The 27,821-nt window shown below is 45.9% G+C and overlaps 1 protein-coding gene across 1 annotated transcript; it reads right to left on the bottom strand.

The window, feature by feature from the left end:
- Window positions 1-211: 211 nt before the first annotated feature.
- notch3 (notch receptor 3) lies at window positions 212-27,821 on the bottom strand. The gene is made up of 32 exons (XM_079281755.1): window positions 27,686-27,821; window positions 26,570-26,642; window positions 16,512-16,654; window positions 16,076-16,411; window positions 15,300-15,422; window positions 14,973-15,206; window positions 14,724-14,879; window positions 14,422-14,607; window positions 13,271-13,384; window positions 12,014-12,127; window positions 10,824-11,057; window positions 10,558-10,668; window positions 10,254-10,446; window positions 9,942-10,087; window positions 9,366-9,599; window positions 9,066-9,218; window positions 8,720-8,948; window positions 8,403-8,604; window positions 8,113-8,269; window positions 7,831-8,015; window positions 7,588-7,720; window positions 7,117-7,487; window positions 6,473-6,996; window positions 6,052-6,378; window positions 5,812-5,960; window positions 5,493-5,718; window positions 5,297-5,387; window positions 4,983-5,151; window positions 4,540-4,844; window positions 4,295-4,442; window positions 4,076-4,173; window positions 212-3,976 (listed from the first exon to the last, which is right to left on the bottom strand). The coding sequence occupies exons 1-32, from the start codon at window positions 27,744-27,746 to the stop codon at window positions 2,507-2,509; spliced, it is 7,395 nt and encodes a 2,464-aa protein (XP_079137881.1). The 5' UTR covers window positions 27,747-27,821; the 3' UTR covers window positions 212-2,506.

The following is a 27,821-nucleotide window of genomic DNA, read 5'->3' as shown; positions in this document are numbered from 1 at the left end:
TTGGCTGTTGTATTGGGACAGAAATTGTAACATTTCAGATTATAAAATCGTTGAATAATTCATCTCGGGTAACTGTATTTATTTTTATTTGAATGGTTATGACTATGAGGACCGGAATTAATGAATATCCTCCTTTTAAAAATATGAAACGATTACTGAAAACCAGGACACAAAAAAATGTAGTTCCCTACAGTTTTTATTATAAGTACCTTTACAATTTTTGACTGTAGAAAGAATAACCGTGGAAAGGATTATGTACAGTGATTTTGAACTACTTTTAAACAAGTATAGAAATTAATAATGATAGAAAATATCTATGACTGTTCTAATAACACAAGACCAATAACATATCAGTCACAGCCTCCACTTCAAATAATGCTAAATGAAGTACATTTTATTTTTGTCCTTTTTAGTACATAATCATTTCAGAAACATAAGACTTCTCAAGCAAAGATCTACCCAGAACAAACATATTTACAAACAGAAGTTGGGAGGTTGAAATGTACAAAACACTTAGTGCGACCTGGTAGGAAAAATCGAAAGACCAGTTATATATAAAAATAAAAAAACAAACAAACACAGTTTTTGTAAGTAAAATGTGAACTGGACTGTGAACAACAACATGTTTCCCAGGTCTGATCAAAACAGTAGCTGGCTCTATAGTGAACAGGATAAAACAATGAATGAAAGACAAACTATGACACAACTAGGGGCTGTGTTAGGTCACCACAAAAGTAGTAGCTAGGAGTGGTGGCCTACTAATTTCTGTTCATGACGTCACAAGATGAAAATGCAATAGTTACTTTCTCAAAATCCTACTATTATCTTCTGACTTCATGCTGAAATGTCCACAGTAAGTGAGAGGATGACATCTGTCCTAAACACTCGGGTGATGTGGGGGTGAAGACTTGGTCAAACATAACACAAGGTGTCAGCTGGACAACTGGGAGAGTCATCTCAGACTTTTGTAAAAAGTTTAAGGGTGCAGCACTACATAGTAGTGTTCTTTCCTTTCAGTCTCTTCTAACAATCATCCGAGGATGCATCTCCGCTGCCCCTGGACTGGGAGCCACTGTAGATGCAGGGGAACTGTCCCACTGCATGCCATAAAACACCTCCCTGAGGAGTGACAGGGCACAAGCAGTCACAGCCCAGCAAGCCACACCCTCACACTGACCAGGACTCCACCACAGACACTACAAGATCAGAGTGTCAACGAGACCTCAACTGCCACAGATAGTCCAGGAATGTTTCCGTTTAGTCCGGCGACTCGACGGATCGAACCTCTAACCAGTCTGTCAACTGGCTGTACTCTGGGTTGGATGCTGCTGAACGGTACAGCATCCATGTTCAACAAGAAACTGAAAATGGAGGAATGTTTGCAGGGAAGAGTGACATAAAATAGCAGCTGATGAGCATAGCTTAGTACATCCGAAGTGATGTTAAAAAAAACTGTATCCATGGTTTTCACAAATATACAGAGTATAAAACAAATTGAACAAAAAAAACAATCTAAAAAGGCAGTGAGAGGCTGATTTTAAAAGGCAAAACAATACATGCATCAGGGCTAACAGTAGAATGGAGGTAAGTTGGAGCATTACACCTAAACCTTTACTCTGCTAATTTATTTTGAAAGTTCAAAGGGAAAATTACCATGGATTTAATGCCACACATATATTATAAATATCCATTGCAGTTAAAGGTTGTATTTGACCCACACTTGCCCTTTGAGGCTGGCCACTTGAAGTGCTTCGGAGACACTCATCTACATTCTTATTCATAATACTCATGGAAAGTAATCAATAACCACAATTCAATCAAATCAGAACATACCACTACTGCTGAGCAACTTTTAAAATATATATCTGCTAGAACCAGTTTCTCATCTTTACCAGTTGTTGTTGGCCGAAATAAATATCAGTTAATAGAGGTGAACTTTTCTCTTTCTGTCTGTTAACTGGTCTGAATGATGAATTATATTCCTTTACCATCACTTGCTAAATAGAAATGTTGGCGGTCCGTATAAAATAGGAGGGAGTGGCACATTATGTAAGAGGCTAGGACAGAAAGAGGGTGAAAACACCTAAAAAAGCAATTCAGAGACAAAAACAATAAATAAAAATAAATGAATTCCCTTCAACATTGAACTTTTTTTTCTCTTATCTACTTTTTAAACGTTTGTTAGTTTCCAGGAGAGCATCCCTAAGTCTTTGAAATGAAAGACCTGGTTTTCTTCATATACTTTTTTTTTTATAATAAAAAACAAGTCCATCTGTGACAGAATTACTTCATTAATTTGTCTGCTGTTTTTTCAGACAACACACATTTTCCCTTTACTTTTTTCCCCTCTGCAAAATCACTAGCAGACGGTCCTCGTGATAATCAGTCAATCCAAATCCAATGAAAATCTTGGAAACAGGCTGACACATATAAACAGACGGGCCTAAGCGCCAGTCCACAAATGATTTCACCCCAGGTCCCTTTTCAAGCAGGGGCCTTGAGATCTTCATGCAAACACCTGCATCTTGCCATTGGCCTCTGGGATTTGAGTAATTTGGGTCTGGGCAGGGCCAGCAACTGCTGGGCTGGGTGTGGAATCTGACCAATCAGAGACACAGTGAGGAGAGGGGCTAGACCAGGGCTCTGGGGACTCAGGGGAGGGGGTCAGGTAGGGGTGCTCACTGGGCAAATGGAGGTAATGCTTGGGCGTGGCATCTAGTGCGGATGAGTAGCTGTGCTGAGAGGGAGGGGTTGGGTAATCCTCCGTTCCTGCAGTGCTGCCACTCGGCTGGGAGGGCACAGCCTGAGTGGGCTGGGCTGCTGGTGTGGCTGCCTGTGGGGGCTGAGCAGGAGGCTGAGGAGGTTGCTGAGACATCTGCTGCTGCTGGAAGAAGGATGGTGGGGGCTGAGAGGTCTGGGGTGTCGGTGGGGTGGAGGTGCCCATGCGGGCCATGCTCTGCTGGTTGATAAGCTGCTGCTGCTGCTGCTGCTGCTGTTGCTGCTGCTGCTCAGCAATGGAGGGCAGCTTGACTGGGCTGATCGTAGGTGTGGAGGTAACAGGTGTGGGCTGCAGCATGGCATTACGGTAGAGCTGCTGTTGGTGCATCAGCATGTTCTGCTGCTGCATGGCTGGGCTCTGTGGGTGCATGCCTGCCTGGCTACTCTGCACAAGATTGACCACCTGCTGACCACACTGAGAGGAGGACATCCGGCTGTGCCAGTCAAAGGGTACACTGACAGGACTGACCAAGCCCATGTTGAGCCCCATCTGGCCTGAGCTCAGCACATAGCCATGGTTGACATCTGAAGCCATGGAGCGCAAGGACATTCCTCCCACTCCCAGGTCATTGAGTTGTGCTAGAGACACAGCAAAGGGGCCACCTCCCTCCAACATGCTACTGTGTACCATTGGGGTGTTTGGGACAGACATGGAGGAGTGGTAGAGCCCTGGCGACTGCATGGCCACAGGGGAAGTGGGGTTGGTTATGTAGCCAGCATTGCTAGCTCCCCCGTGGGGTGAGTCCAGTGAGTCGACTGGGGACAGGGTAACTGAGCTCTCCAGTAAAGCACTCTGCATGTCCAAGGTCAGCTTCTTATTACGGGCCTTGACTGACTCCTTCAGACTGGTAGCATGTTGGCCTCCCAGGCTTGAACCCTTGGCCCCAGGCCGACGGTTCTTCTTGCCCTGTGGGGTGTTCTTCAGACTAGGCAGGAAGGCGCTGGGAGGGCACATGAGTGGAGACAGAGTGTGTACTCCAGTGAGGTGGTGTCCAACCCCTCCATGGCCCTGGGGACTCCTGACTGTGTTGTACTCATCAAGAAGCTGCACAATGTCGTGGTGCATACGCTCCTGAGCAATGTCCCTTGGCAACCTGTCCATATGGTCTGTGATCTCTCTGTTTGCAAAGTGAGCCAGCAGCACCTTCACAGCCTCACAGCTGCCCTCACGGGCTGCCAGGAACAGAGGCGTCTCCTCCTGAAAACAAAAACAGCAACAAGACAAACAGATGCTGTGTTAGACACAAACACTCTATTTAAGCCAAAGCTGCTGCGAAAGTCGAAGTGGATGTCATACCTTCAGATCTTGCATGTCTTTGTTTGCGCTGTTCTTTAGCAGGGCAACAGTGGCCTCCACATTGTTCACGGCAGCAGCCCAGTGCAAGGAAGATTTACCTGAAAGAGACAAACAATGAGATTACACATCTATAGTTTCAGTAAATATTATCACAAAACTCTGGGGAGAAGAAGAAAAAAGAAAAAAAAAAAAAAAGTGTAAGGATTTGCACACACTTACCCAATTCATCTACTGCATTGACATCAGCATGGCAAGTGATGAGCTCCTCTACCATGCCCTCTACTGCCAGCCGTGCTGCCAGGATAAGTGCAGTAGAACCATCGTACATACGGGAGTCAAGATCTGTTGCCCGATTTCGGATCAGAATCTAGATGAAAAATTAGACATCATGATTAATACAATACATGTGCTAAAATCAGTTATATAATCAGTTCTATAAACAGTACTTGTTGATGTTTGTTTACCTGGAAGACACCCTGTGCATCTGCAGCCACTGCAGCATGTAGCGGTGAACGGCCTGTGTTATCCTGAGCGTTGGCATCTGCCCCGGCATCCAGCAGCCTCTTAGCAGCATCAGCACGGGCGTAGCGAGCAGCCAAGTGGAGCGCCGTCTCACCAGTGCGGTCCGTTTGGGCAGCAAGGGAGGCTCCCTGGTAGATTAGGTCAGAGATGATGTTGGCTGAACACTCCTCATTCTCCTCCTCCTCTGCTATCTCGGGCTCTAGGCCGCCTCCACAGAATGAAGCCAGCATCAGAGGTGTAAAACCATCTGGTAGGAGATGAGAAAACAGGCACGGATGAGTTTATGTCTATTCAAGCGCTCAACATTACAGATCATACAAATAAAGTATAGAAAACCAGCAAATCTTTACTCCAATTTTCGAACTTAGATTATCTCACTACCAACCTGGGCCTCGGACATTAACATCCATGCAGTCGCTCTCAAACTCCCCTTGAGGTGGGGTGAGGGCCATGGTGGGGGGCACACGGATGTCTGCGGCTGCAAGGTGATGCTGTGTCCACTGCCTGCTGTCCACTGCATCTTCACTGTCTGAGAGCATACTCGGTTCCTCAACCTGAACTCACAGAAGCAGAAAATGCTATTTCGTTACTTACTGCAGGCTTAAATACAGGCTCACATGTTGTTGTGAAATGTACATACACATGCTTGTGCTTGTATGTAAGTTGACTAGAAACATGTAAAGAAGGTGTGTAACTGACCTTGAGCCTTTTTGGCTCGGGGCAGTCTGAGTCCATCCAATGGTCACCGTGATCTCCAAGGAGAGATTCCTCCACGGTCTTTGGCATGTGTCTGTGTACAGATGAATATGTTAAACAATATAAGCACAAATAGCATCGCTGAAGTAATTCAGTCCCAACAACATCGTCGGTGTTACATTTTGCACACATAACTTACTTCATTCCCAGAGCATCCTGGCCCACGGGTTCCCTGCGGTTCTTGTTGCTGCTGGGTTCCTTCTTGAGGAAGAAGCCCTCAGGGAACCAAAGGGTACTGTGTTCTCTCTTTCTACGAGCAATCAACATGCCTATCACAAGGATGACCAAAAGGAAAAGAGAAGCTATCCCCACCAGCATCAGCTTGCCCCATTGAGGTATGGGGTCAGTATCAGGAATCTGTTCACCTGTGGTGAGAAGACAAAGTAGTAATCAAACATGTGTGCCGAATACAAGTTTTACAAGTTTATTTTGTGTTCTTTTGAGTATCCCCTACTCACCACGAACTTCTTTGAGGGGGTAAGGAAAGCGGAGCATTTCTACAGCCGACAGGGCTCCCAGGTAGTCTGCAGCGCTGACAGCTGTAGGGAAACAGTCCTCAAAGCCCTGAGAGCACAGACGGTTGTCTATTTCCAGGTACACTATCGAGCTACAAGGATAGCAGAGAGGCAGGTGGTTAGTGTATTGTACAATCTACAGGAAACAGTTCAGCTTTTGTGTTTATCGTAGGCCTGACTTACCCGATGACTTCCTGATGAGGCTGCAACTCCCGCTTGAGGCGTGCGTCTTTGCGGGTGTAGGGGCGAATCATGGCTTCTCCATTTTGGTCCAGTCGGAAGCGGATTGTAGTGTGTAGGATTGCACTCAATTTCTGCAGAAAAGCTGTGCTGGTGCGGCGAAGCTCCTCTGGAGGCAGCAGGACGACCACAACCAAGACACCAGCAGCAAGGTCTTCTGGAACCTTCCCTGCGCAGTCCAAGCCATCCCAGCCACACTCCTCTGTGTTGCAGCCCTGGTCACACTTCCCATCAGCATAGTGGTCTATACAGTAGGCTTCGTATATCGGACTGGACACAACACACAAAATAGGATCAGCTCAAGTTTCTCAGATCAGTAGAGAAACATTTTGGGGAATCCCGTTAGCAGCAAAAGGGAACTTACTTGCAAACTTTCCCCTTGTTTTTGCAGTCAAAGTTGTCATACAGACAGTCAAGGTTGTTGCAGGACTCATCACACTGGCTGTTGTTGAAGACCTGCCAACAGTCTGCACAACGAGCCCAGGGGTTCACTGCCAGAGAACAGTCACCGCCGTCCCATTGACAAAAGAATGTGTTGCATTCCTTGTCGCAAACACCATCCTTGGCTTTGCTCTGACAGTCTGCCAGAGGGCAGGAGGGTGTCGTGTCCTCAATGGATCTGCTGCTCTGCTCGCACCGTTTGCCTGTCCAGCCACTGGGACACTGACAGTAGAAGAAGGGGAAGCTGGTCTCTTCAGTGCACAACCCTCCATTCCGACAGGGCTGGGAAGAGCAGCCTTCATTGCTGCGATGCTGACACTGGGGCCCACCATAACCTGGCAGGCAGGCGCAACGCGCCCCCCTCGTGGTGAGTGCACAGCTGCCGCCGTTGTAGCAGGGCAGCTCCCGGCAGGACATGCTTCTTTCACAATTGGGCCCAGCATAACCCTAAGGATAAACGATCATTCATGCACTTAGATGTTGCACTTTCAATAAAGAAATAACAAAAGCTCTCATGCACAAACTACAAAATCCAATTAGGTGTTTAAATACTTAATGTGAACTTACAAGCTGACACGTGCAAGTGTATCCCAGTGCAGAGCTGCTGGATACAGAACAGACGCCTCCGCTCTGACAAGGCTGAGACTCACAGACACTAAACCTGCTCTGACACCTCCGGCCTGTGAATCCAGGCTTGCAGACACATTGGTAGTCATTGGGCAACTGGATGCAGTCAAGACTGTTGGAGGGACTGCAGGGGTTAGAGAGACACTCATTTATGTCTCCCTGACATCTTTCTCCTGTGAATCCAGGGGGACAATTGCAGCGGTATCCACCCACTCGGTCTACACAGGTGCCATTGTTCAGGCACTTAGGGGGAGCACTGCGCAGCCTCAGAGGTGGGGCACAGTCATCCTCATTGATCTCACAGAGAACACCTTTAAAAAGAGAGGATTATTAAATACGATACATTTATTACATTTTATTCCCATGTAGTGTAATCTCCAGTAATACACTTTTGAATGTGTGCTTGCATACCCAGTGTGCCAGGGGGGCAGGAACAGATGTAATGTCCCACCAGATCAATGCAAGTGCCTCCGTTCTGGCAAGGGTGAGACTGGCACTCGTTGATCTCGATCTCGCAGTTCTGTCCAGTAAAGCCGGGCATACACTGCAATAACATGCAGATGACAATTACATTATCTCCACAATTGTGATGAATACTGACTTTACTCAAAACTGACGGCGAAGCACAAAATATTGTAAACGAAATGTACTCACGTCACACTGATACCCTCCCACATATCCCCTGCAGGTGGCGCCATTGCGGCAGGGTTTGTCTTCACAGTGGTCCACTTGGCTTTCGCAATAGCTTCCGGTGTAGTCAGCAGGACATTTACAATAGTGGGCATTCCCAGTGTTGACACAGTGACCGCCGTGGTGGCAAAGCTCATCTGTCTGGAGCCCTGATTCGAAAGGTTTGGAAGAAAAACGCAACCTTGATGACTCAGTTACAACACAAACACAGGCCAAGAGGTTAAATAACATGCAATACCCGCATACCTCTATGGCGAGCAGCTGTCTCACAAGAGACCCTGGAGATGTCACAGTAACGTCCAGACCAGCCGTTACTACAGTCACAGATGAAGGAAGCATCCTTTTGGCGACAGCGTCCTCCATTTTGGCAGGAAGATGAGCGTCTGCACCAGTCGACTGGTGTCTGGGTCGGCAAGAGGCAAATCGAAAAAATTCTCAGGATTTATTAGTCTAAAAACGAATTCATGACTACACAAGGCCCTGACAAGACCGTTCAAGATGAGTCTGTGAGTGAGTGAGTGAGTGTGTGTGTGTACCTGGCAGCGGTTGCCAGTGTAACCCTTTGGGCAGGAGCAACGGAAGGACTCCAGCGCATCTTGACAGATGCCTCCGTTGAGGCAGGGCTGGGAGTCACACTCATTGACCTCGTATTGGCAGTGGGAGCCAGTGAAGCCTGAGCGGCAGGTACAAGAATAGCCGTTGATCTTATCTGTGCACGTCCCTCCATTGAAGCAAGAGCTGCAGGCGTGAATGAACATGAGTTATATTGTCATATTCAGAAGTTATATAAAATGTGTATATGAGCAGGTTGATAAAGTACAATGTGGGATGTCTCCATGACTCAAACGCTCACCTTTCAGTGCAATCAGGGATGTTGGTTTCACAGTGGATGCCTGTAAAGCCAGGCCTACAAGTGCAGGTGTAGGAGTTAACATAGTCCGTGCATGTGCCTCCATTCTTGCAGGGGGAGCTCTGGCATTCATTGATCTCTAAAGCACAGCGGGGTCCAGTGAAGCCTGCCAGGCAGCTACAGTAGAAGGAGTTCACACCATCTGTGCAGGACCCTCCACTTAGGCACGGACCTGATCGCACAAAAGGATAAGATGACTTTGGTTCAGAACAGTATACACTTGGTATTGTGTTGGATAGCAACAGACGGTTCTAGTAATTCAGCGCGCTAGGTTTACGTGGCTACTCACTAGGAGAACAGTCATTGATGTCCGTTTCACACGTCAGCCCAGTAAATCCAGCTCTGCAGGAGCACACAAACCCTCCAAGTGTGTTGGTGCAGGTCCCACGGTTCTTGCAGGGGTTTGAGATGCATTCATTGACATCCACATTGCACAACTGACCTGAAAAAGGCAAAAGAAGTGTACAACAAGGTTTAGGTTCACAGCCAAGTTCATAAGCGTTCATGCATTCAGGCTTTCTGTAAGATTCAAGGCAGATTATTTCATAGATGAGGAGGCGGTGAGATGACGAGTTCAAAATGAGCTTACCTTGCCAACCTGACTGGCAGTTACATTGATAGCCCAAGTAGTCTGGTGTGTGTGTGCACATAGCATGATTTGCACATGGGTTAGGGGAACAAGGGGTGAGGACCTCAGCACAAGTGTGTCCACTGTAAGGAAGCTCACACAGACAGGTGAAACTTGCCACACCATCCACACAAGAGCCCTTGTTCAGGCAGGGACTGGATGCACATTCGTTGATGTTCACCTGGCAGAGGTTACCTGTCGGAGAGGCAGAGAAGACATTAACACATATTTCAGAACTCAATTTTGAGGAGAATGAATTTGGCATTTCTTTAATACACCACTAGGGGGAGGTAAATGATTGGCATTCAAGAGGAGGAATATGATGAAGGGCATGGTATGAATCAATTAGACAAAAGAAAAGTCTATTAAGTCCATAATCTACTCAGTTACAACTTCACTGCATGTGCTGTACATGTGTATTCCTCCCTTTGTGTTGTACTTTTGATGTTGGTGACTCCAGCGGTTACTGTGTGTTGTGCTACCATGCCGCCCCAGCCAGCCAGCCACCCACACACACACACACACACACACCCACACCTCTGAAGCCTTGGCGACACTTGCAGGTGAAGCCATTGAGCTGGTCGATGCACGTGCCAGCATTCTGGCAGGGACTTGGCAAACAGTCGTTCCTGTCCAGGTCACAGTTCTTCCCCACCCATCCGGGCTCACAGTCACAACGATAACTAGAAATACAGGAGTACAGTCAATACACCAAAAGATGACACATTCGATACAAGTTGTGACTTGTAGGATTAGCAACAAGCTTGCAAGGAGTTGATGCCAAGTTTCTCCTTGACATCACATAAGCTGCCACTTAACACTGCGACAAAGTCCGAAACAAAATCGTACCCGTTGATGTCATCCCTGCATGAGCCATGGACACATGGGCTGCTGCCACACTCGTCCACCTGGGAGTAACAGTAAGGCGGCTTGAACCCCTCCGGACACTGGCAGTGAAATCCATTCTCTTCATCCACACATGTCCCCCCATTTCTACAGGGGCTAGATGCACACTCATCGATCTCCACGTTACACTTGGAACCTGGCAGGAGAGATTTTAGACACAATCAGAAGAAAGAAAACATGAAACATTTCCAGTGAGGACTGATTTACTCATCTGAAATGTGTGCTTTCATTGTCAAAAGGGCCTTACCGGTGAAGCCAGGTTTGCAGACACAGTCATAGCGGTTTATGCCATCTTTGCAGATGCCATAGTCACATGGGTTGCTGGCACAATCATCAAAATTGATTTCACAGTTTGTGCCTGTGTTGACAAAGAGTTTTTACATTGATGTGTGAGCATACACCATGCTTTAGCAGTAAATTCACTGGAAATGAATTATTTTTATTACAAAAACAATTCAAAAGTTTTGAATGAACAAAGGTCCGACGATGCGATTTTGAAGTTATTCCTCTTACCAGAGGTTCCATGTTGGCACTGGCAGATGTACTTGTTGACCAGGTCAACACACTTGCCCCCATTCTGACAAGGGTTGCTGTGGCACTCATTGAGCTGGTTCTCACAGCGATAGCCTGTGTAGCCAGCGTGGCAGTTACAGGTGTAGCTGGCAATGCCATCTATGCAAGTACCATGGTGGCATGGGTCAGGCTGACAGTTGTTGATATTACTCTTGCAGAGTGTCCCTTCATAACCTAAAGATGAGAAAAAAAAAAAAGAATAAATGCAGATTGTTCATCTGGTCATTTGATGCAGCAAAGGCTTCTTTCTAAATGAAGGCATTTATCATTCTAATGTTCCATTTTTATCCAATGTTCCACCTTTTCTCAATTGATTAGTGATTTTGTTGAACTTCCTCTGTCCGTTTCCCACTTTTTCTTTATAAAAGCTTTCCAGAGTTTTGGGTTGCGATTACTGTGGTTTCCATGTCGACAATGTCTGTGTGTTGGTTTGTGTGGTATGTGTGTAGTGCTGTGCCGAGTTGGGCAAAGCAGTAAAGAAGGGCCCTACACAGGCCTCCCAGTCCTGCTTTTGTTCTCAGTGGCGGAGGGAACAATAGACTGCGCCACGTCAAACAGGGCCACTTCACTCAACAGAAGGGGCCCACAAACAGAGGGAGTACCAAGCAGCTGGCCACTGAAACAATGAAGCAGGCTCCTCGGTAGCTTTAGGTCCAAACAAACATGTTACATTTCAATGTATACACGCAGTCAGCTCATACATGCGGTCTTTGTGACAAACATTCATGTAGCGCACTGTATTTGGGCTTGTTTTCAAACTTGGACATGACTGAATGTGAAGGAATGAGAGATAAGATGCAGCATGAGGTGGTATGTGGGGGTTTAACAGATGAACAGATGTCGGGGTGATGACCAAGGCTCCTTTCTTGGCAACTGCTGGTCCTCAGTGACCCCATGATCCTGAGAGCCGGCGAGGGAAAGAGGGGGATTAGGGGCCTCAAGTCAGTCTGCTTGGCCAGCAGACATCCAGGGAAATAGCTGACCCCCCAAAACAACAAACACTTAACAAAGACCAAATACAGCCCAACAAGTGGTTAAGGCTCATCTGCTCTTCTGCCTGGGAAGACATCTTGAGCTGTGTACATCCTCACAATTATTCACCGACAACTATTTGGTACAGAAGCCCTTACCTTCAGCACAGCGGCACTCGAACCCATTGGGCCGGTCGTAGCATTTCGCTCCATTCTGGCAGGGCGTGCTGGCGCACTCATCTATGTCGATCTGACACATGGTGCCAGTAAACCCTGGGACATACAAACACAGAGGTGAAGGGTCAGAAAGAGGGTCCAGTGGAAGGGTCCGTGCTCAGGTCAGAGGGCAGTTCTGTCTCTTCTTAGAAGGGCAGAGGTCTTTAGCTAGGTTAGTGACGTCTGGCTCAGGTTGGGTTTGCGAGCGTCTCGACTGGTTAAGGACATGTCATCTGTGCACTTGGACCAGGGCTAAGATGACCACTACAGAATGCATTGGAAAGCCTGTGACCTCGATGCTGTTTATGAGAAGGGAGACACAATGTAGTGCATACGAGGTGGATGTGAAAATAAATCAATATTGCCATCAGGTGGTTTGAAATATCTGGGCAGCAAAATCCAATTCAGGCAGCTTTATTTCACTTCAGGTTATGTCACATTTCTGTGTGTCTGTACAATGGCTTCTCTACACTGGCATTGTTTGACTCAGTGGTACAATGAATTAAATAGTGTGTGGAGAAAAGGCTCATTTTAACAATGACGACAATAATATGAATAATGAATGAATTATGAATGATAACAAAAGTAATAATATCTCAAATCTACTGGCTTGAAAAGCTTGAGAAACTGAGCAGGCTTGAAATCAGTGGGCAAAGTGCCCAGACAGGGGTGAATTGGTGCATTCGTAGCACACTGCTCAGTTGATTAACAGTGTCACGACAGTCTGTGTGTTGGTGCCTGGGCTGCTAAAGGGGGGGGGGGGGGGGTTAGAGGAGACGGTGGGATTGTTTTCTCTTTTAGGGAACCCCCCCCATCCCCTTCCTGCATCAGCTCCACTGGCTCAATAGCTAGATGGGGGGTGGAGAGGGGACGTCTGTCCCAGATGTAAATTGAGGACCTGGAAAAGAATCTCATTAGCAGGACTGCTGTTCCCCACCACCACCAGGGCAGGATGAGGGAGACTGCTGTCCCTTCCACATTCCACAGAGGAGGGGAGCGGGGGTCACAATAGTGTCTTTGTTCAGGCAGGAGGAGAGGACAGGCTGCCTTGTGGGCTCTGAACGCCAGCAGGCAGAAGTAGCAAGGCCTACCCTCCCTCCTCCGTTTCTGTGGCCATTCAAACTTTGGCTCTCCGAGTCGTTAACAGGGAGAGAAATAAACACAGGGAGGAGAAATCACGGCGAGGCAGAGAAGTCTTACCTGGCTGGCAGGTGCATGTGAAGCCATTGACCATGTCCCGACAGATGCCATCATTCACACATGGGTTGCTCTCACAGTCATCTACGTCAACCTCACAGTAAGTCCCCATGTAACCTGGAAGAGAGAAGTTCAAACTGAGTCACATACATTTTTGCAGTTGAAGCAGATTCATTATGTTCCGTTTGTATGTACGGGTATGTCAGTAGTAGTGGGTACTCTGCGATGGGGAAAGGATCTGTGGGAAACTTTTCTCTCATGGGAGGCCTCAGAGATTTTGACACTTTGACACACACACTGCTGAACCACAGAATGGATAAAAGATCCCTAGAGCATCCACAGTGTTCCCACTATACGGACCTGAAATCAGAGCATTTTCCCTCCCTGGGTCAGTGTCCCATTCAACAGATGCGTGTTATACATTCTGTGTTCGCAAACTACGGAGGGTTCCTTCATTGAGGTGAAACAGAGTGTGGATCAGAGTGCTGGGGGAGAGGCTAGCGTGGAATCAGAAATAATCAGCAGCTCCACATGAGCTTTGCCAGGCTGGCTGATGATGAGGAGGGTTATGAGGAAGGGCCTGTCTCTGGAAAAGAAGGGGGAGGGGGAGAGGCTCTGGGAAAAGGCCTCTTTCCCTCTCTGTGTATGAGGGGTGCAAAGTGGAGCACAGAGGGGCCCTATTGTTCCGCTCCATTCCCACCACTCTACCACTCATTAGTATTCACAGCACACTCCTCCCCCTAACTGCTCGCCCTCTCTCACATACAGTCCTATAGACCCGACTCCCAGCTCTAATTTGTATAGTTCCCAAAACCCCAGGATGCATGTAGGACTGTGCGTGAGAGTTTCACTGTGTTTTTGTCACCGAGTGTCCAAACCATCACTTAGTCCAAACTAATACCCTGTCTGGCTGTATAGTGCACTGAGAGTAGAGCAGACCCTCCACACCCCCAACGTCAATGGGAATGCATTACATAACAGTCTACACTGGCAGTCAGTCTGGCAGAATTGTAGATGATGCTTCAGCAAGTTTAAATAATAAGTTGTTCCACTCTGCTATGGGGTGTGTGGCTGTCTTAAGTGGATGATCAGGGTGAATTGAGGTGTTCCGTATTGTTTCATTGGCAGCGCTGAAATAAAACAGGCCTGAATACCTGGCATACAGATGCAGGTGAACTCTCCAATGCGGTCCAGGCAAGTGGCGTCGTTCTGGCAGGGCATGGACAGGCATTCGTTGATGTCAATCTCACATCGCGGGCCGGCATATCCCCGGCCGCACTGACACTGGAAGGAGCCTTCTGTGTTCACACATTTACCAAAATGCTCACATGGGTTGGCACCTGCGGGCAGAAGGCTAAGGTTCAGTATAGGAAACACACTAAGGGAACAAGACCAAGCGGCGAGGCTATGACCACAGAAACTGAGAAATGGTTAAAAAAAAAAATTGCAGACTTACCAATCGAACACTCATCCATGTCCTGGTTGCAGGCACCTCCTACAAAGCCGGCAGGACATGTGCAAATGGCACGGCCATTAAGGGGGTTGGTGTCGCACACTGCCCCCTCGTTGCAAGGGTTACTTACACATGCATCATCGAGGTGGCACAGCAAACCTGTGGGGACGGCACACACACAAACGCATGAAATAAACTAGTCAGCAGCCAGGATTTAGAGGCACACGGGGGCCATGTGACAAACCCACGTACCGGTCTTTCCAACTGGGCACTCGCAGAAGAAGGATGCTACACGGTCATGGCAGGTGGCACCATTGAAGCAAACGGCTATGGCACAGTCATCGATGTTCTCACTGCAATCATCTCCGGTCCAACCGTTAACACAGACACAGGTATGACCGCCGATGGTGTTGAAGCAAGTACCTCCATTATGGCAGGCATTGGGTTGCATGAGACACTCGTTGACATCCTCAGCACAGTATTGCCCTAGAGTGATTAGATGATAGATTTGCTTGTACATACTCACCATGAGATACATACATTGTATATTGTGTTCATATTTTGTTAATAGATATGTACCTGTCCATTCTGGTGGGCACTGGCAATTGTAGGTGTTGACTCCATCCACACATATTCCTCCATTCATACACTTGTGACCTGGACAGTCATCCACATTATTCTCACAGTTGTGTCCCTCAAACCCTGAGACAGAAGAAGAGCAAAAAGAGTTATGATACACAGACACAGGAACATACACCAACTGAGCGTTTACTAAACATTCAGTGGTTCCTGTTCCAGAGCCAGAGCATCTCCACTCAGGACGTCGAGTGATATTTCCCACACTCGAGACGGTGTGGGGTGACGTGGGCAGTAAAAAGGTTCAGAGGGTGTCTGAGTGTTTACATCTTCTCATGATGGTTCCCATACTATGCCAGCAACGGCCGTGACTCTTGCCTGCTTCAGAGGTCCGCACTCCCCGCAGTGTTTGCTTGTTTTATAATCTCTCACAGTTTCAATGACTTCCTCTCTGGCAAGAGACATTTCCTGTCAGCTCCCCAGTGGGAAACTAGAAGGCCCATAAAGTAAATTCCTTCTGTCGTGAAAAGAGCAGAGCGGAGTAGAGTGACGGCGGGTTGCCTCTACAACTCTCCCACCATCCCATCATTAGCTATTAATAGCAGACAGGAAGCTGACCTGGGAGGGAGGAGTTAATCCCAGAAACAGCACTGACAGCTACATCATCAGGCTGGGAAAATCAGTATGCCTGTGCTAAGGGCCTGGGAAAAAACAGGGTCTGCACACTAACTTGTTTTATTTTGTGTGTGGTCTATTTAACTTATTAAGAGTTATTCTACCTGGTAGGCAAGCACACTCGTAGGAATGCTCGCTGGTCTGACGACAGGTGCCCCCATTAAGGCACTGAGATGGGGCACAGGGAAGGGTGGACACCTCACATGTGCGCCCGCTGTATCCAGGTTGGCACTGACAGCGGAAGGACCCATGGGTGTTAATGCAGAGGCCACCATTGAGGCACACGCCAGGCTTGCGGCACTCCTCAATGTCATTGCGGCAGTTCTTTCCCTGGAAGCCAGGTGGGCAGGAACAGTTGTAGTGGTTATTCCAATTGGCACAACGGGCCCCATTGGCACAGGGACTTGTGGCACAGGCATCAATGAGGGAGCAGTCTTGGCCTGGAAATTAAATAGTGAATTGTATTAAGTTAAAATAGGAACTTTAAAACTCCCTTCTCAGATCCAATCTCTCCAATTAGACAAACTCTGATAGATGTACCTCTGAACCCTCTCTGGCACACACAGGTGTATTGTGGGATACCATTGACCACCTGGCTCTTGCAAGCTGCTCCGTTCAGACATGGCGATCGATGACAGGGATCCAGGTGCTGACAGAGAGGACCAATGAATCCCGGACGACATCTGGACAAACAAATTCACACACACATTAGGATGTCTTTCACCTGGATGTCAAAACAGATCACAAGATGACAAACTAAGGTATTCAAGACCGAGCTGTGACACTCAAACTCCAGTGTAGCCCAAAGCCAATCAAGTTCTGGGTTTGGCAATCAGGGCCCCCGACACCGTGGCAAGGCCTGCTGGCTGACTCATGCATTGGCTTGAGTAATTATTCTGCACCCTGGAACAAATTTGTAATAAATACCATAGCTTACCCCACAAGTACTTACCATGCAGTACATACACACACACAAAGTAAAACACACATACACTCAAACAATTTCAAAATGAAGATGGAGGGAAGCTATCTCTTTGTCCTACGGGCTTCACAAGGCACATCCTCTGTTCCAACTAGAAAGCCTCAGTTTGTCCATGTCAGCTAACATTCTTCTTACACGGTTACAGTTTTCCGCACCTCAGCTCTTGCTCCGTTCTCATATATGAAAACGAACACACCCAGAAACAGCAGTCTGGAAACGTATTACTGCCAACAATTACTGCCATGAGAAAACCGAGGACTACACACAGCACAGAAGAACCGAATAGGAGAAGCAGCTGTGGTAGCTAAATGGAATAACACATTTTCAGTCATCCATCTCACACGCAACTTATGGAACAGACAGACTTCTATCTTATCAACACAGCTACTTACAAACAGTGGCAAAACACAGGTGGCATACAATTAATAATGTGGCTGAACGTGAACTGTGTAGACAAACGTGAGGAAATGAAGCTTCTGCTGTTGCTCTGCTTATGCGCTGCTTGCGCTATGTCGGCTTTGAAGACGTTTTGTAAGCCTGACCTAAACCTGCTCCACTCAGAAATTGAGATAAACATATGAACATGGCTTCCTATAGCACTCTGCAAAGGTCCTATGGGAGTTTAGACAAGGTTTGGACTTACTAAGGAGTACAGTATGAGCTGGTAACTCTATACCCACAATGGAGCCCCTGGCTGGGGACAAGCCCCCTCTTCAAACAGGCTGTTTGATGCTGATGACAGGGCAGTGACGGCTAGGTTTTGGCCTGCCCTTGGGCTCTGTCTTCTCTTTCATTGGAAAGGAACCCCTGGGCAGGATCAACAATGGGTTTTCATCTATTCTCTTTAACAGGAGCATCGCCAGTTCATCGTTTACTGTTTTGATGTACCTTCCCCCCTTAATAAACTATGACGCCTCCGAAGTAATAGTTTGTTTGTCGATTAAAATAATGAATTATCTGTATCAACTATAAAAGCTGTTGGGAATGAAGATTTTTCCCATGATCAGCACCAAGGCACTGAAACTTGGTGTGAATGTTAAAGTGAAGCTGCACTAGAGCACCACTGTTGAGCAAGGTTATCCAGAGAGTTATTACAGCTTCTCTTCCATCTCCTAAAGCCCCCCAGAATGCCAGCTTGGCTCCCCCGACAACCCCCCTCCTCTCACGCGCTGAGAGGTCAAATGTCAGAGGTCCCCCGTCTAATTGTGATGATAATGTCACTCAGGCTGCAGGGAGTGGGTTGGGGCTTCTCTGCAGGAGAGAATGTCTTTGGAAGGTAGAATTGGTGGAGAGGGCGACGAAGACGAGGAGAGAGTGGTCTGGTCCGGCAAGAATGTCATATTTCCTGTAATCCCTCTTCCCTTGCTATGAAAACACTGGACTCGCTCCGAATGCACGATCCCCGTTGTCCTAGCAACCTCACAGACGAACAAGCAAGTCTGACACCCGACTCAACACCACCCCCCCCCCCCCCCCCACACACTTTTGGTCACCATGGCTATTTGTCATGGCTTGGCTGGGTTTATTTAGAGGCAAATTAACTATGTCTGGAATCTAGGGTGTCACTAAAAAATGAAACACAAATGTGGCACAAAGAGGGCTTTGAAAGGGCCAGGGAAGAAAGTTGCTTATAGAGCTGAAAAGTACAACACAGACTGACAGTCAAATTCCTCTGGAGCCACTCTGTATTGCGGGCATTCGACTGCTCATGAAAGCCAAAGAGCTACAGTCTTAACGGGCTGTTCTAGGCAGACCATCGAGACTCTGTGGAGACAGAGAATAATTTAAAACTCATTCCAGAAAGTATTGTGCGTTTGTTCAAGTGCATGTTGCACTACGGAGACTGAAATACTGGATATTTGGAATAAAGTGGGTTTAACTATGAGAATAAAGTGCATTTGTGTTCATTTGTGTCTGTCTTAGTGTATAGGTGTGTGTGTGTGTGTGAGAATGACGATAGTAGTTGTGTCTGATAAATAATTTGTCCTCCCTTACAAATTCACACTGATCTGAGCAGCCAAAACACATGGTCTTTTGTCTAGGTCTGACTCATAGCCAACATGCTGCTCCCATAACACACAAATCAGAGTGCTATCAGTGCGGACACTGTCAGAGACATGCAACTTTGTCCTGGTGCACCTGAGAGTCTCCTTATCAGGCTCTTTACAACCTTGCGGATTCCATTACATCTGGGAGCAGCAAGGCAAGAACTATGCCTTCGCCTAGGCCCAGCCTTATTGGTGGCGGATGTGGAAGGCAGGTGCTAGCTGCTGTTGCGCAATGGCCAATGAGTCATATATAGTGAGTGTCGACTTCTGACCTTTGAGGAGGAAGAGAGTGGAGCAGATTATTGAGAAGGTCTTTGAGTACACTGGAGGAATGGCCAGAATGGGTAATCTCCCCATGTCAACACATATGAGGACTTTTGCCAGCTGCAGCCCTGGCACCGTGCATCTGTCCACATATGTCAGTGAACCTCTGGGTGTCTGGCATCTAAATCTCCTGCCAGACTTTAAGCCAAAACAACTGTACTGTTTTATTCATGGAAAATTCCTAGTACCCATAACCACACGCACACACATTGACCATTTCACAACACTCAAGAGATGTGGTCATCGTTCACAAACGCATGCATTAACAGTTCCTCTTAACAACCTTTAAAGACTGACACGAAGGCACCACTGCAACAATGCAAACACATGCAACAATCACTACACACCCAAACACAAAGAAAAGAAACTTACAACCAGCCTCAGCCTCTGAGGAAGGGTAGTATCGTGAACCCATAAAAGAGAAGATACACAGAGAAAGTAATAAAAGAAAGACAATGGCAATTGTTAAACATTTAATGAAGAGTTTGAAGTGCAAATTACCCTCAAACACATTTCTTTAATATGAAATAAGATGTTACAGCAGTGCACTGTGATTTCCGAGTTTGATTTATGTAAGTGAGTTCTGTCACCTTTATGTGTGTAACACAATGCCAGTTTTCCTGCCTTCTGGGTCACTGAAGCAGGGTAACCTGAGCTCATCCTCTCCTATACAATAGCAACTACTCTGCCGGAGGTCAGAAGGTGACTCACCTGTGAACAAAGAGGCTGTAATCTCTGACACGGTTCATACACACAGTCACGCTCCACAAAGCAACAAGTAGAAAGGAGTCTTCCTATCTCAGAGGGCATTTCCTAAAACTGATGGAGAGGAAGAGCAACAACAGAACCGCTATCTTTTGACTTTGGGCAAGATTTCAACACATATATTTTGCATGAAAAGAGCTCATCAAAATTTTAAGATTTCATTTGAGTCTAAGGCTGCTAAAACACAATGTTAGGATCTTTGGGAAACAGTGTCTCCTTCCTTCTCTCAACACAGACGTCTTTCCCTCACCCCCGCCTTTCTACGAGCAAGCAGGAACCAGATCTACGGTACTCCTTAATGCGAGTCCATACTGACACCACACTGCCAACAGGATCCCATCCACATCCCCCCCTCCTTCCAACAGCCTCCTCTGCTCTGCTCTCCCTTTCTCAGCAAAGAGCCAGATTGGGGGTTGGGGAGTGTTTTGTGGCCCAAATAAAAGAGCTAAAGTAGTCAGAACTCCTTTGTATGAAAGTGCTGGGGGGGGAGCAGTGACTCAAACAGCTAGTCTTTCAGGCCTGGGCTTACATGGACCAACAGGCCTGGGCTGTAGCCTGGCAACAGTAACCCATGGTGAGAGAGACCGGAGTGAGAAAAAGGGGGTGTTGGGAGACAGGGTTTCGTAAGGACAGTTGGGGCACTTCAGAGGACCGATCGCCTTCATATGCAGGTAGCACTGAGCGCCGTGCGGCACCAATTCAGTCCGGTAATTAAGAATGATCATGTCTAAAAGGATGCGTGTTTCACAGTCTAAAGTGCAAAGTTTGTTCCAACAATTGTGCTTTGACACACAATGGAGGTATTGAAATCTCCAGAAGGAGGTTTCCAGAGCCCCCCCCCCAGAGCATGAATATTAAACATGTGAATATAAGGACATTTAACTTTCTCTTGAGAAAAAGCAGCAATGAATCTGACTAGAAAGCTAGGAAGGCTGCCAGTGCGTCCTTCTCACCTCCGATTCAGATTCACATGTATACGACCATAAATACAGAAATGTCTGGCATTTGCCTGGCAGTGGGGACTGCACAGATCTTCTGCACCAAGTGAATAAAAAAAATGTACCCTTGTTGTTAAGTGCTCTTTAATGCTGCTATGAAAAGGACCCAATGAGAGATGGTATTTTTTTCCCCAAACTTTTTGTCTGTACACTCTCTGAACCAATTTGCCTCAAGTGTCAACAGATTTTTGGAAGACTACTTCTTGAAATTTTTCAAATAGCAACGCATTTGCCCATAACCACATTGCATGAATCCCAGAGTCGAGGTCTTTCAAAGCATTCTCCACTGAACTCAACCACAAAAACCACACCCAACCACCTAAACTGAACCAGATTCCATTAAACTTTGAAAGTGAAATTTAAAAAAAAAAAGGACCCCATCCCCAACCTAACATGGAAGTTCAACTTCAATGCCTTGTCCAATGCTTCTCATATTAGCCTTAAAACATGAGGTGACAAATTATCTTAGAACTTCTAATGGCCTGTATTGCTATTCATTTCACAGCAAACACTTGATGCATAATTAAAGTGGATTAAACAGAACTATAACTTATCAACCACACTCCAATTTAACAATGGTGACTGGAAGAATGAAATTGTTTACGTTGCACTGGCAACTTTTTAAAGAAAAAGATAACAGCCAGAAACTGCTGTCACCCAAAGAAGTACTACCGGTAGTTAAAGAAGACTGGTGGCCAGTCATACATAATAGTGTAGGACGTTTGTCTTATATCCATGTGACAAGGTATTTAAGTCCCAAAGCCTTAAATATAGAGAAGGTGAACATTGAAATCAAGATGCCGGTGGAAAATGTGCTTAGTGGAAAAGTGAAAGCCTTTTCCTGAATCATTTAATGATGGACCCATCCCTTCCTCTTCTGAAGGGGAGGGAGAGACTGGGGAAATTTTGCTGGCGGGCCTCAGTTATTCCAATCACGCCTGCCCGAATGTCTCTTCAGAAGTCATCTTCTCACGGAAAAGAACAAACAACCAGGGGATGAGGTTTCAGAGACAGGCTTATCCCTACAAAAGAATGTGGTTCGGACAAAAATTGACTCCAAAAAGAAGAAGAATACACAAATTCCAACAAGATGTTCCTGTGCCAACTCACAACAATGCAAAAAATATGAAATCAATTAGCACACTGGGTTTGTTTTCTGCAAATGTGTGACGTGTGAGCGCTCAAACATTGTTTTCTTTTCCACATACAAGTTCCAAGTATCAAAAGACGAGAAAGTTAAGGAGCATGAAGACCTGGCTGGACTGAGTAAGCTGCTTAAGCTTCTCTGATAAGACAGGATGTGCGTAGCAGGGAGGTCAGAAGGCACAACTTCCTGTGACGGGGCCTGGGAACCACATCTCATGACCCAGAGAAAAAATAAAGGACAACAAACCCAAATCTTCCTCCCTATGTTGGCGTAACCTCTTGGTCAGACAGTACTCATCTCCTCATAGATATGACAACTGCTCTCCTTGAGGAATCTCAAACTACTGGGTCTGTAATGCATTAGCTTTCCTGGATAATGACATGACAATGGCTTCATCTGCCTGTCAGGACACCATGAGTGATATGGGCTACATGTCGCCTCAGAAAATTGCAAAGTAATTGCAAATCAAACAAGTCATTCCAAACATCCCATTTCCAATGAGACTAGGCTGACAGTATTGTTGAAGGCATTCCTGAAGGGGCTACCAGGGTGAATGGATGGGAGGTACGGACAACAACCTGAAAGCACCAGAGGGACAGGAGGAATCTTACTAAGCATTCCTTTCTAATCCACCATAAAGATGCCAAAGAAAACAGTAGCCAACAATGTAAGCGGTCTTCTTTGCTACGGCCCGTCAGTAAATATGTGCATTGGCATGCGTGTATATTTCTGCTTCTTATTGAATTGCAGAAATGCTTGTATTTGCCCCATTTCACATTTGGAAAGGTTGTACCCTCTCCCTTGTGAAAATTGAATTTGTCCTTATTGAAAACATCGAAAAGAATATGAGTCTATTCTCTTCAAACAAATGTTTGTTTGAACAAGTTCTTGGTGTTTTGAAGTTAAATAAAATAGCCATTGGGAAACTTTTTACTAGAGAAACAGCAGTCTGCTCCCTTGCTGGACAGTCTGCTCCCCCATCAAAGTCAAAGATGTCCTCTTCATCATGTTCTAAGAGGCTGGGAGTTGCCGGGTCATAACAAAACACTCACAATTTATATGCTAACTCTGCTACTGAGGCCAAGGGCAAAGCATTAATAACATAAAGGGGACCACTGTATCCATCCATGGGCCTCACGCAGCGAAGAAGCCACACATTTATTTCCATTCAGCTCAGAGGAAAGAGCTGGACGTAATCTGCGATCTGCCACTGTGTTGACACACAGAGGCAGAGGATGAGCCGCCAGAGTTGGGACGACACGCAGAGAGAGAAAGAGTGGACCTGGTTGCCGTTGCGCTGTGAGAGAGGCAACATGTGCTCGAGGGACTGTGAGCTACCGGCTTCATTCCTCCAGGAGCTTGTCTCTCACAGTATGGGGGCGGCTGACTGCTCAATGGCAGCACCTGGCCCTATGCTTCCCCTTTGTCAAGTTCTGACTTCACTGGATTACCATCACAACATCCACCAGCTGTCCTCTACGCAGCCCACCCCCCCCCCCACTCCCTCGCTTCAACCCAGCCTCCCTCTACCCACTCCCTGCCCCCAGTCCGATCCCTCCAGCTGGATCCTCTCTGAATGACACCCTCTCAATCTGCCTAATTATCTCTCCTCCGGCCACGCCGCTGTGGCCCTCGCAGGGCAGCACTTTCTGCTCACAGGGCGGAGCTGAGGGGCCCAAAGCTCTTCAACTGGACTTCCTGATTGCTCACCTAGAAGGCCGCACTCTCTGTGACACAATCAACCCTTCACTGTCAAGTTCAAAACTCTGGGCCACAGTAAGATCATAGAAAGGAGACTTATTGCTCACCACTTAAAATGAATTGTTAAGGAGAACAGTGTGTCAGAAAATGTAGATAAAACCTGATATTACAACACGGTATTTTGAATGTAAGCCATGTTGTGTAGTGCTATGTTGAACCTAAGGCTGGATTGCGGAGCTGATGTTACGGAGCATCTTTATCTCTGGAACAGACAACATCTCACCTACATGTGCTTATCTTTTCAGTGCAGATTCATATGGTGATGAAGTGCATCAATTTCAATGGTAATCATCTTCATCAAACACATTCTACCTGCTTTAATTATACCATTTCTCACATGAAGCCACATCTGACATGGATTCTGAGCGGAACACAAGCTGACTCATACCAGATTGCTGTAAATACTGGATTTCCCCAACCACCCTATTGAAGTGATTGACTGAGTGTTTGTACACTGGAGTAAACATTGACTGATTTTTACTGAGCAACTGAAAGCGGTGAAATGGGAATCAGTATGTTCACTTGAACAGTTTACCACTGTAATCTCCTCTCAGCATCTCTGGCCTGCAACCTCAACTAAGCCAACTGAGGACTATAGCCACCACACTCAGAGGCACATACATGGGTAAGAGGCTAGAGAACCTTTCTTTCATGTTCGAGCTACAGTGTGTTTGTGTTTGCTAACAAGAGACACGATACATTGGTATCTGGGACAGTAACAATGGTAGCTGCCATACACTCAGTTTTACTGTCACTTGAGAAGATACCCGCCGTAAGAAAAATTAAACACGCAAGTGTCTGGAGAACAAGCAGGAACAGATGAACATTCTCTACAAAGAACAGTGTGTGTGGTTCTGTAGAACAGGGGTGATTTCAAGCAAAGTTATTTCCTACTGGTTCTCCGAATTCCTTTCAAATGCCGAAACATGTCGGCCTATTTGTTTGTAACTGCATTTTGTTTCTGTCTTTCTACTCTGTTTATCATTTTGCCGTGGCCTTTCTTCTCTCCCTCTCTACGCCCTGTTCTGATGGTGCCAGGTTACAGGCAGGTATCTGGTAGAAGAAAGGATCTTTTCTGCTGTTTGCAATCTCCTGTTTCTGTGGGCTCCCAGGGGAAGGGGTGGGGTGGCTCCACCACTCACCTCTGTCTAGGACTGGTCTGACCACTCTCATGCGTCCACGCTCTGCTCCACTGCTCTGCCCTGCCATGGGACTCTTTCTACGCTGGCTGGTATGACATTTGATGACCCCTTCTATTAGAAATAATTTCCCTTTGCACTTTAAGTGCTTCATTTTGTTGGCACTGTACCAGCATAGTGGTTACACGTGCACGGCTTTTACACCCCTAACGCATGTACACAGCACAAAAGGATTGAAGGAGCACAAAGGATGAATGAATGGTATCTTCCATAAGAAAACATTGGGGACTAAAGTAAAACATTGAGAGTGTTACTTTGCACTTGTGGTAGGGAAGTGCTATTTCTGTGTGGTGTTGACACGAAATGATTTGCTCAGAAAAATTAAATAAAAAAAATAAAAAAGATCTGGCCTCATATAATTATACATTGACTCACTTATTGACACTCACCCATCTTGCCTCCAGCTAATGATTGAAAAAATGTGGGAGGCAGTTACTTGTCGCACATGCAGTCGAGTTACACATTGTCTAGTGTGCAATGGTGACTATACTGGCAGAAAAAACACTTGATAGAACCATGTTGTTACTTTCATGTATAGAAGAAGAAATATATGGACAATAAAAATTCCCTCACGTTTGCTTGTGAAAAGTGCATTCCTGGTAAAGGCTCAACTTTGAACCCTGCAGTATTGTAAAGTCCATGCTAATAAAATAATAAATGTACTGTTTTGGAGGGAAGCAGCCAGCAACCCAGGAGTTTTTGTTCTAGCAATGAAAGTATCTCCTCCACCTAAGACACTCAGGCATGTTTCCTAAGCTAAAGGGTTCTTAAAAAGGACAGATGACCCCCCCGGGCAAGACACTGTAGGCCATTTAACTTGACTATTGTCATAGGTTCCTACACAACCCCCCTCTCCAATTTGAAAAACAAAAGCCTTATCACTGTCAAAAGATGTGAGAGCTCAGAAAGCAGGCACCAAACGAAGACAATTTATCAAAAAAAGAACGTTTTAAAGCCTTGCAATTTACTCACATAACAAACAAATGACAAACAGATCGAACACTTGACTTGCTATGTGCAGCATAATGACGTGATACATGTCTGACAAAGCTCTTTAACAGGTGCAAAGGATGAGTGTAGCTGCCCAACATGTTGAGGCTTGATGGTGCTCATCTAGGCCTAATTTAATGTGTCCCATCTTTCACCACTTTTCTGTAAATGTTGAAAATTAAAAGCCAACAGGATATAATGAGAGAAAATTCACGAACTTGTTTCAGTATTAGACTCGAGTTCATTTTTTTCCTGAACCTTTGAAGAACCAACTGAAATAACAGCCTGTCAATTTTACAAACAAGTGGTTTGAATGCCTTACAAAAGCTGAGTTTAAGAAGTAACGCAGGAGAAAAGTCAGATCTTTAAATATGTTCCACTTACATGCACCGAGAAGGTGAATCTAAGCATGTCCCTCCATTTTCACAAGGTCTGTATTTATCCACGCAACGGGACCCTGTGGAAATTAGAGAAATGTGTTAGAGAACCAGACAACTGACAAATGAATTCTTGTCATCCACTTCAACCTAAGGGGGAGCATGTAACCCTACAAGGAACTCATCTCAGCAATACCATCACGCATGTTCCTTTGAAATAGCATGTGATCTTTCTAAACTATATGTGAAGTATTTTGAAGACAGTCAAATTAATGTAACCTCCTTAAATCTTAAAACTCAAGCATGTCTTTAGCAGGCCTTTGGCCACTTGTGGCATCTTGCAGACACACGCCTGTTTGTTGTTTACTTTGTCAAAAAAAAGCATATACACTTTTGTGATCCCTTGATAGAAGTACATGCTGACATGAGATTGTTTCTGCTTGGAAACAAGTTTGTCTAAGAGACGTTCATTTATCATATCTGACAGTCATTGCTCAACAGTTTCCAGGGGGGGAAAAAAATCAGTTGTTTAAAAGGTCTTTGTTTCGAAAGGGAGGGGGCAACTTCGGTGCATCACCCCCTGATTTAGCTTAAACAAATTGTTACCCTGCCCCCTCTCCACATACAATAAATACATTTTTGGAAAGTTGGCTATTATGTTAGGCATCGTTTCACAAGCCCACGCTCCTCAGCCAAACATTTAAAGTGCTGCTGATGTTGGAGCCACTTCTACAATTGGAGTTTTGTTAACTCGGTGGTGGAGGAGACATAGCCCACCACCAGACTTCTCCAACAGACGAAACTAAGAGAGATCAATTATTATTTCTTAAAAAAAAATTTAAAAAAACACTTTCCCCTGTACAGAAGTAAGACATATACACATAAAAAAACAATTGTGTGTATGGTATTTAGAGAAAAACGTGTTCGTTATCTATCACCCTATATTTTGCTGTAACTCAAACTAAAATACAATACAAATAAAAAGTACAACATCCGCTTTGCACATACAAATGTCTCACGCCACGAGCTCGTTAGCGATATTCTCCTGATTTGATTTGGTTGTCCAGACATGTCCAGTCTAGCTCTGGATGCATAGCTACGACATTTAATTCATTTGACTCACCTTCACAAATATGAAGAAACAATAAAAATGACAAAATAATCCATGGAATATTCCCTTCCATTTCGGTGAAAAACTTCCAACGTTTCAAGTTGGGCTTTTAGTAGAAATACATCCTTTATAAAGTTCACATAAAAAT

Source organism: Melanostigma gelatinosum (genome assembly GCF_949748355.1).
Source record: "Melanostigma gelatinosum genome assembly, chromosome: 13".
NCBI lineage: Eukaryota > Metazoa > Chordata > Actinopteri > Perciformes > Zoarcidae > Melanostigma > Melanostigma gelatinosum.
This window is presented reverse-complemented; position numbering and strand designations above follow the sequence as displayed.

Excerpts from the sequence above, each read along its gene's own strand:
- notch3 (XM_079281755.1), bottom strand. The coding sequence starts at position 27,746 with ATGGAAGGGAATATTCCATGGATTATTTTGTCATTTTTATTGTTTCTT. Across the intron at positions 13,385-14,421 it reads CACCTGCATCTGTATGCCAG|GTTACATGGGGACTTACTGT; the intron begins GTATTCAGGCCT and ends TCTCTCTTCCAG. Across the intron at positions 10,088-10,253 it reads TGCAGGGATGACATCAACGG|TTATCGTTGTGACTGTGAGC; the intron begins GTACGATTTTGT and ends CTGTATTTCTAG.